At 33.0% G+C, this 10,773-nt stretch overlaps 1 protein-coding gene across 2 annotated transcripts; it reads left to right on the forward strand.

Annotated features, from left to right (window-relative positions):
* Window positions 1-1,885: 1,885 nt before the first annotated feature.
* yellow-12 (protein) lies at window positions 1,886-9,433 on the forward strand. Of its 2 annotated transcripts, NM_001312006.1 has the most exon segments (5): window positions 1,886-2,114; window positions 2,117-2,356; window positions 6,624-6,795; window positions 8,087-8,268; window positions 8,381-9,380. In NM_001312006.1, coding segments are annotated over 5 exon segments (1,557 nt in total). In that variant the 5' UTR covers window positions 1,886-2,104; the 3' UTR covers window positions 9,334-9,380.
* Window positions 9,434-10,773: the final 1,340 nt, after the last annotated feature.

Here is a 10,773-nt window from a genome sequence, read left to right on the forward strand (position 1 = left end):
TTATCTAGTTCGTCACTTACAAAGTCTGAATCTATTTTATACGAAAGTAAATTGAATCTTACAGAATATTATAAAAATATACTTAAGTTTTCATATATGGATAACTGTTTGTTACAAGGTATCTCCAGAACACATTGCCTACTAATGAAGATTTTTTTTATAACGCGCAGACGGTGACGCGGGCGGCAGCTATTATTGTTATAAAATAAACTGTTTAAAATGTTAATGTTGGTCTACAAGTGTAATAAAAATGGAAAATGAATCTTAATTTTTGGAAGATATTTTCACAAGGATTTCATAAGCAATGTATGTTCAGTCAAAATTATAGTTACTACATTCAAATGTTCTGATGGTAATAAAAGATTTCATTGCCTAGTTTAAGCCTTGTTGTCTTGCATAAGCGCTCCGGGGATTATGAAGCTAACGCTAGTTTCACACGAGGGAGCACAGTGAGGCAGAACTGTAGGATAAAACATTAAGTCAGTACTGATATTGTTTGGATAGAACAGTAGTGTTGGTGTACGCGCATTCAATTAATCCGTACTACACTGTATACTATTCTGCTCTCGTGTGAATGTAGCATAACATTAATCTTTTGCGCAATGCTATTCATTATAACATTAAGTTTCATGATAGTGAATATATTGCTCCTCTTAATCTAATGATTACTCATAATAATTCTAATAATCTAATATTAATATGTAATTAATCGGTATAACTGAGGTAAAATAAATTAATAATAACGTAAGTATTGCTTTTGTAGTAATCTTACTAACATTATAAATTCGAATGTTTTCATAGATGGATGGATGTATGTTTGTAAGAAAGTATGTCAAAAACGGCTTAATGGAACTCGCTGAAATTTGACATAGAAGTAGAATATAGTCTCGAAAAACACATAGGCAATTAATTATTTTTGTTTAATTCCTCGTGGACGTAGTCGCGGGCGACAGCTAGTTGAATAATAAAGAGAAAGTATATTTGTTAGACGGATTACGATTATTTAATATGATAGTTTAGATTCGAATAGTCATCAGCAGCCAAAATGATCTAATAAGTTTTTAATTCATTTTACTCTGCTTTTTAATATAATATTGTCTTTCTGCGAGGAATCAAATATAGATAAAATTTTAAGAATATACAAAATATTGAATCATAGTAAACTTGCTAACTTCAGTCCCATTGTAAGCAAAGATTCAAATTATTCAATACAAAAGTTATTAATATTTATTTACTGCCTTGTTTTTCTCTGTCTTAGCAAAATAGTAATCGCTTTGTTCTTAAAATGATCGCATACAGTACATATTCCCTTTCACTAATTCTCGTTTGAAGTACTTAATATAGGTGCGCCTGGAATGAAGATGGAATTCTTAAGATAATTAAATTCACGACTGATACAGTTACTACATCGCGACTTAAAAAAACTTACGTTATTTTATTTACTTTAGTAAATGGCTAGCAATAAATAAGGTCCCTTTAATTTTCTAAAAAGAAACAGATACTATATTTGTACAGATGTTTTCTCAGTGAAAAACCCACGGTAAGTTGCTAGTTGTCAGTAAGTTTAACACCAAAATTAAAAGGCGCTTATTTCATTTAAATTCTCTGGGAGTATCAAAATAATAGTTGCGGGAGGTCGCACGTTTATTTATTAATTTATAATCCGAATTAAGATGCTTTTAAGCATACGTTTGATTATATCAAAATGCTTTTACAAAACGACCTTCATCTCAACTGATTAAAAGTGCACAAAAAAACCTCTTATTACAAAACGCATTCATTAGTTAGCATTTATAAAGTCGACTTCGCACAAATGAAAGTTAGATCAACTAGGTGCTTGATATTTAACTATATGGAAGTTATCTTTACACCGCACGTGATATCGTAATGGTCATAAGAGGGGTCGGATGGTGTAAAGCGGCTCGCTTGCTTTACCGTCAGATCAAACCGAGAACAGTACTGACCACACGTGAGCAACGAAAGTGTTAACATAATCGATTGTAAATACAAATTATAAATACAATGAGTGACATTTAGGGTGTAAACATACTAGTATGTTGTAAAAAAATATTTTAATAAAGGTGTTAACAAACTAGTGTAGTGTATGTTTATAAAATGGCGGTTTCGCATCAGTGGTTCTTACAGTGGTCATCACCTTCTGTGGTCTTTGCGGATATTTCAAGACAGTATGATCATGTACATTCAAACTGGAATAATCATCACTATGGACGTGTAACCTACAATCCTCTTGATGCTCAAGTCGTGGCACGAAACAGCTATCGTGAAAAACAAATACAACAGCAGAGAGTGAATAATATAATTAAATATGATAGATATCGTCCATTAAATGTTACCGGTAAGAATGTTTATGTTGTTCAAGTTTCATTTCAAATTCCGAACGAATTACAACAATCATTTGATAGATTTGAACCCAAAAACCTATGCATTTAACTCACACTGTGAGCAACTAGACTAATGAGACTGCTATGCAGATGTTTCAAGAGAAGCTCGTTACACAATGTACATATTGTTTAAAATAACAAAGTACACTACTGTGTTAAAATTGACTAAAGATTTTTTAATCAGCAATACAGTATGACCATAATTTACAATAGTTATTTTGTTTATCAAATTCTACGAAGCGAATGTCAAAAAACACAAGATTCTATAAATTCTTCATACATTTTACTTTTTATCAATAATAGATTCTAGTTTTATCTATATATGAACTATTTATTTTTAAATATACTGTAACAAAATTAAATCACACTACCAGTAGACATAATACAAGAAGGAAATCTTTTTTGTTTAAAAAAAACATTTAATTTAACAAAATGCTTGTAAGTTTAGACTTTTTTCTATCCCTGACATAATCTCATTCAGCTAAAAATTGTGCTTTAATAGTTTTTTTACGCGGAACAAAGTTTACTGGTATTATTTACTTAGGTTTTTTAAGTTATAAGAAGTCGAATAAGCGATTAACTTCATGTAAACAATCGACAAGCAAAAACATTCAAACCTTACTAACCAGAAAAAAATATTATTTTACAAGTCTGATAATTCAATCGTTTAAAATTAAAATCCTTTTTAATATGTAGTAGATTATAACATAGATGATCAATGCAACTTCAGTTTTACATCAGTGGCCCTAGCACGAATATTTGTGACTTTGGCCACCGTATCGTCTTCGTCAATTACGTCTAAATTAATATGAGACTTTTGGTGTACTTTACTGACGATAGGGGGTGCTTTACAAATTTTAATAAAAAAATTGTCGATGTCGATACGAAGGCGATTGTCACAAATATTCGTGCTAGGACCACTGAACTCCACTGCAGTGACATTAGTATATAACGAAAGAGAATAAAATGTATTAATACAAGTTTGACTCCAGTCAAAACCAATAGCTAAGTTTTGTGAATATACTACGGCGACTAACAACTTATTAAAGTTTTCTAGTCAATTGATTACGCACAAGAGCACTGCGCTAAAACCTTTTCACTACTTTAGTATTGTATTGTGGATAGTTTCTGAGAAATAATCACTTTCTAAGACGCCTCCGAGATGTGACCGTAGAGTATAAATTTCTCTTTACCTCAACAATATTTTTAATGACCGAATCTAATTATTTATTACACTATTTACGAAAATTAAAATTTTAAATTTTTTTTTTATCATTTAAAGTACACGTGGTAAAATTTTTTTGTACAATTGTGCATGATAAAAATCGATAACAGAGTTTTAATGACATAGGCATGGTTGTAGAGTTCGCGCGTACAACCGCCGTACAACACTAGAGAAAGCGAGCCAAATAAAGTTGGTAACACACTGGCGGATTTTTATTAATTATTGTTAGGTATATCTTTCCAAAAGTTCATGAACGCTTTATCTTTTGCATAGTGTAAAACTGAATGGTCTAAAAGAATATACATGAATGAGGAAAATCAAGAGTTGTGTGCCGGAACAGCACCTACAGGTAATCTATAATGTATTCCTTATCTTATGAGTTACGAGCTTGAGCCGTAGTCCTGTTAATAATTATTAGTTTTCTGTAACAGTTACAACGGTCATTATAATCTTCGTATTATATAAAATTACGTTGTGTAACCTCAACTTAACATTTGAATCAGCGCTCGTGCGGAAGCAATAAAGCGAAAACTTGTGCTAATGGTATAAATATGGTTATAGCCCAAAGCCTATTGTGTTCTCCACAGTACATGTAGGCTAACTAATTCAAACTTACCGTAAAACATTTTGAAATCATCAAATTTATTATGAACTACGAACACATTATGACAAAAAACTTACCTTCATCAGCCTAGGTCTACTTTGCCCAGAAAGATAATTTTAAAACCAATCGATTTATGAACTTGGAGGCAGTACAGCGACATGTTTAGTTTTTTAGTAGTCATGTTCAATCTACTAGATTCCAAAAGCGTACGCATATGCTTTCGAGTAATAAAAATCCGTACCGATTATTTTTTTAAAACACATGAATCGAGATTCATTTTAATGTTAAAAGTATGAGTCATACAATACCAAAAGTAGTCATTAAAATTAAGGTAACGTAAAATATTGACTAAAAAATTCAAAATTTTCGATAAACAACATCAATTCAGTCGCACTTGCAAAAGCGTAACGTAACCTTGCGTATTGCAAATATAGTAAAGCGTTAAAATTGAACATATCTTTGATTTCCTCACGTACCCATATTTAAATTAAAAAAGTGTATATCAAAAAAATTGCAAGTTACTAACACACTGTGCAATTATGGATATATAGAATTACAACCAAAAAATGTTATAAAGATTACCTCTCTTAGGATTTTTTTCTAAGCATTTTCTTTACGGGAATAATAAATTAAAAAATCTATTTTATAAACGAGCATTATTTTGGTAGATATTTGAAATAATTTCTGTCTTAATCCAAATCCATTTTATACCGTACACCTTGAACTAAAAAACTATTCAATTCGAAGGTTATCAAGATTGCGAACATTTTAAAATTTTCAAAATGCATAAACCTGTTTATTCTTAAACACAAAAATGGCAATTGTAATTAGGTCTGTTATTAATGTAGGAGGATTAAAATAAGAACGTTTACAGCAGCCAGAAATTGAAGCCGTAGTATTTTTTAACTATCAGCTTTTATAAATGACATTCGAATAATTCTATATATTACTAACTGTCGCCCGCGACTTCGTCCGCACGGGATTATAAAATAAATAGTAGCCGATTCTCAGATCTACTCAATATGCTCACAAAATTTCATGAGAATCGGTCAAGCCGTTTCGGAGGAGAATGGGAACGAAAATTTGAATTTTATATAAGATGATATAGTCTCTGTGCCAAAATAACACTAACTATGGGTTCCTATTGTCGAGATACTTGTATAAAACTATATTGTTCACTAATACTCTTAAAAAAAACGGAGATGACAAAATAAAAATATATTCATTGTATGACGAAGGCTGTTAACAGTCTTTAACATGTCTAAATAATTACGATGGTGATAAAAAATTATAAACATTTAATTAAAAAAACTCAACCGACACAATAAAACTTTAAACTAGAAAACTTACTAGTCACTTCTGATTTCTTATATGTCCTGAACGTCACGACAATCTTTAGATAGTAATATTGTGTTAAGCAACACACGAGGAACGTGAAACAGGTTGCACGACTTTCACGAAACCTAACATCACCTATTCTATACTTAAAACTCCCAGTTTCATTAAAGCTTCATGACAAATATAAATCAAAATGTTAAAAGAAATTCAATTTCAAAAGATTAGGGTGAAAAATACTTATATAGTGCGTCAAGTTACGTTCAAAACGATGTTACTTAATCTGCTTATAGTAGTTTTGAATAAAAAAAGACATATATTAATTAGAGTAGAGAAATTACTTAAAGGTAATTACTTTACAATCATCCTCCATCAGATTTTTGCAATGTTGTTTAGAGACACTACCAACCTGTATTTTTCTAACTCTTCATTATCTTTCTCTGAAAATAGTTCAATCACATTGTCTAGTTTTTCATTATACACGCGCCTTATGGTCTATGAAACGACTAAAACTCAATCAACACTCTCACAGACTCACACAATGCAATGGCAGGCAGTGATTGTTTTGAATTCCTTACAATTATGACACAATGTTCCATGTTATTAAATTAAATCCAAGCTTTCCAATGTTTATATAAAATATTTAAATCGGATGAGTATTGGCAGTGGACGTGTGACGTCACAATTATCCTCAAATGTTATCATATCATAAGCATATTAAGCAAACACATTCATGAATGAACCGTCCAGTGAAACGGCAAACAATCAGTAGCCATTATACTGCCGGAGTTCGTCAAACATACTCATCGCTTCTCAGTGTTTCGTGTGTGACCGTAATTACCTTCTCCAATCGATAGACTATGTGTGAGTAGAGTTCATTGATAACATAGTAATAAGTTGTACTAAATAAGTCACATAAAGCCTTTCACCATAAAAATAGTACGGTACAGTTAGTAAAATTGACAGTAGAACAGCTAGGCCTCTAGATAACCACGGTTTTAACATGCCAGACGAGCAAAGAAGTCAAGTAATAAAATTGTATACTGACAATTTGCAGATCGCAGTCGTCCTGCAGCGCTGACTCTATGGCTGGCGATGCTGGGGCTCGCGCGGCCGCAGTCGGTGCCCGCGGACTCCGAAACGCCGCCCTTCAGCACGCTCTACAAATGGAAGACGATCGACTTTGAATTCCCCAGCGTTCAGCATAGACGCAGAGCACTTATCTCCAGGTATACAACATGTAGAATAATAAACTAGCTTTTAGCTCCAATTTTATTCGAAAACAAATAAAGTTAAGCTGACGTTATTCGCTGATAAAGAAGATTGTGTGAAGGAGAATATACTTAAGAGAGTTAATTCATAATATGACGACTATGAGTGATGTATGAAAGAGTAGTAACAGTAAATACAATAACTTGACTTATTTAAATTACATTATTCCATCCTTCAATTCATGAAATGAAAGTGGAGCACACAAAATATTAAATTTGAATGGAATAAACCATAATATGTAATGAGGATATTACAAACAATATCCTATATGGTTCAGTAATAAATTAACTAATTAAATAATGAACAATCAATCATAAAATGTACGAGTAACTCTTATTGTTTACGCTGCGCTGGCTACGATGATTAAAATCTATTCTTTTTTATAAAGGCACTCACACAGTGAGAATATTCCGGCTCTGTTATTCTTAAATTGTTTAAAAATACGTATTATCATTGATTAAAAAGCAAAAAGAATTTTCAAATTCTTGCCTTGGGCTGATTTTATCGAGGCGCTAATTCGAAAAAATATTATTATCTATCAGCAGTGAATTTTTCTACAGGCGATTCGGCAGTGAATCTCACGGGTTTTTAATATTTTTTGTCAATTAAATTTGTATTAAATATGAACTTTCTGTGTAATAAATAATTATTGAATAGGTATTTTCAGCAGCATAAGAAGTAGCTTCGTTGTGACTTAACAATTTTAGCTAGAAAGCCTTTACTTATCAGTATAGTGGTAAAACATATATAGCCTGCTAATTAGACTTGTAATTAAAAACTTGCTATGGTAATAAATCGAGTCGGCACGAGATGGACCGAGCCCACAGTACGCGTAATGTCCGCGTGGTCTATATTACTCAATTTACTTTAACAAACATTGAGAAACCTAAGTTAAATGGTCTTACTAAAGGAATGTTAGTGGAAATAACAATTTATTCAAATACTGTAATGAAATTTCAATCACAATCATTTTGACAGTGGTAGATCCCGCAACAACAATATTTTTGGGGTCGATCGTTGCAAAACCATGAAAGAAAAAGGTCGTGAAGTGGAAGAAATTACGCGTTTCGTCTGACGTGTGTACATGCCGGAGGCCTAACTAAGAATTATCAAAGAAGAAAACCATTAATATTATTATAATAAATTAGACGTTTGTGATGGATTTATTGATCCTTCCTTATTATGAACTCCGATTCAATATCAAATATCAACAAAACCGGCGTATTAATTAAATGAATTGTATTACAGGGCATACATTCCGTCTAACGTGCTGCCGCTGGGGCTGGAGGTGTGGGGCTCGCGCGTGTGGGTGACGCTGCCGAGCTGGCGTCGCGGCGTGCCTGCTACACTGGCAACTGTTTCCCGCGGCGGCGGAGTCACCTCCCCTGCCCTTAAGCCATACCCCGATTGGAACTACCATCGTGCTTTTAGTAAGTTATTATTAATATTTGGATTATTACATGTTTGCGCACTTAATGATTTCCTTGATTAAGGTTTGTCAGGCATGAATAAATTAATCATTAAAAAATCCATCAATTTCAGGCGATGACGTTAACTGTTTCGGGTTGACGTCGGTGTTCCGAGTGAGTGCGGACCAGTGCGGCAAGCTGTGGGTGCTTGATTCTGGGCAGATCGACTCTCAGGACAGTCCCAAACAGATATGTCCGCCGAGCGTGGTCGTTTTCAACATGCAAACCGATTCTATGATAGCTAGATATCCAATACCCGATGAATACGTTCTCCAAGACTCCTTGTTCTCTAACATAATCGTCGATAGCAGGCAAGAAGATTGTTCAGACCTCCATCTGTATATAGCTGATACCTGGAGATTTGGTCTACTAGTTTTTAGACATAGCGATCAAAAATTTTGGAGATTCTCTCACCATCTTTTCTATCCTGACCCATTGGCCTCAAATTATACACTGCACGATCTTAACTTCCAATGGGCCGACGGTATCTTTGGGCTCGCTCTATCTCCGATTAATAATGTTGAGGAGAGGACGCTGTACTTCCATTCGATGTCTAGCTACCGAGAGTTTTCAGTAACAACGGACGTTCTACGCCAACCTGCCCGTGTGAACGACAGTGCAAATGCTTTCAAACTAGTCGGCGAGAGCCGGGGACTGTTTGGACAGTCGTCAGCCTCCGCTATGGATAGAAATGGTGTCATGTTTTACGGATTGGTTTCAAAGGACAGTATCGGTTGTTGGGATTCTCAGAAACCGTACAATAAGAAGACCATGGGTGTCGTAGCTATGAATACGGAAACCCTCGTGTTCCCCAATGATATAAAAGTAGACCACGAACAGCAGCAGAGCGTTTGGGTGATATCTAATCGCCTGCCGATGTTCCAAGATGGGAGCTTGTCTGACGACGATTACAACTATCGTATAATGTACGTGGACACGACACAAGCTGTGCAGGGTACAATTTGTGATCCGCAGCTACAATTACCTCCTTATTCCCCGCTTGTAACAAACGAATGGTTGCCATAATATGAATCTATTTAATTAACTATGCTATAAGTACTGTACAAGTGATATTTTAGTATTAAAACTTTTTGAACAGTACAAATATGCGATGTTTTTTTTTATATTACAATAATTCGTAATATCTGTGAGTTTCAATTGCACAGAACATAGTGTCTTACCTTGCATTCTCTGTCAAGTCAAAAAACAAGTCTTACGTCAGTTGAAACCCACAGTAAATTATTAGAACACACATCTTACAACTGCTTTCTTAAACATAGTATGAACGCCTATAAAATATGTTTAGCAAATTTTATATTAAAACAATATTGCTGTGTATTATACAACCGTATAAATTTCGATATTACATTTTATCTTCGCGAAAAGTTATTAAAAGTAAAGTTATAAAATGTATAATAATATTTCTATTTTAATATTCCCAATAATTATCTATGAAAATAAGTTTGCTTGGCATTGTGATAAAAGTTGTATAGCAATTTAAAAAAAAAATTAAAAGGATCTTCATGGAATTATTGTGAGCAGAAAAAATTAATGGCATCAACTAGTTTTTGAAGAATTTTTGTTTAGTTTACTTTTATTGTTTCTCAAATTTCTGAGACGGCAAGACATAAATTTGGCATAAAAAAATTAAAAACTGCTAGTGTCATTTTGTGAACGTATAATGACAAGGCTAAGTAAGGTGGTTTGGTACAAATGGAAATTAATTTGCACTTGGGCCATGAGAATAGCGACTTTCAAATTCCTCGCATTTTCAAAAATTATTGATATTAAAATTTTTATCATATTTTGTCAAAGTTTAACAGTATAGTTGACTCGGTAGGATAAGTGATAATTTTATATACACGTAATATAACGGTCAAGCGTTACAAGCGTTGGTTTTTACATTGATATCAAGGAAAATAAAATAAACAGTTTATATCCAAAAAGACCAAATGTTATCATAACTACGATAAGGGGTTATTTTATAAATGTATTGGAGTATTAGATCAATAAGTTTATTATTTAGATATTACATTTCTCAAGAGGCCAAACTTTAAGGTCGTTGTCGGACGTTACTAGAAAAAGAAACAAAGATATATCTCTACAATAAACAGAGGTGACAATTTTTCATACTTGTCCTTAAACTTACATAACTACTAAAAATACAATAAACCCGTCTAACTCTATGACACTTCCATTAAAATTAGCTCAACTGTTTAGACTACAGGAAGTTACTACAGATTTGATATAATATACATAAAAAGCCACATTAAAAAAAAAACACAATATATATTCACACTCATTCAGTATAAGGGTGGGTATAAACGGTAAAACAGTACTTTCTTTTTCAGTACGTAGGAATGCAGACAAATATAAAAGTTGAAAAAACAACAATGAGGTAATGTTTAAAAACAAGTTGTTAAACTTAAGTTACGCATTATTTCCCTAACCAAAAAAATATCGTAT

This window comes from Papilio xuthus, unplaced genomic scaffold (genome assembly GCF_000836235.2).
Source record: "Papilio xuthus unplaced genomic scaffold, Pxut_1.1 DF827542.1, whole genome shotgun sequence".
Lineage (NCBI taxonomy): Eukaryota > Metazoa > Arthropoda > Insecta > Lepidoptera > Papilionidae > Papilio > Papilio xuthus.

Bases quoted from the DNA above. Each gene is read 5' to 3' on its own strand.
- yellow-12 (XM_013313761.1), top strand. The intron at 6,796-8,086 runs GTATACAACATG...ATTGTATTACAG, and splicing joins CGCAGAGCACTTATCTCCAG to GGCATACATTCCGTCTAACG. The intron at 8,269-8,380 runs GTAAGTTATTAT...CATCAATTTCAG, and splicing joins GAACTACCATCGTGCTTTTA to GCGATGACGTTAACTGTTTC.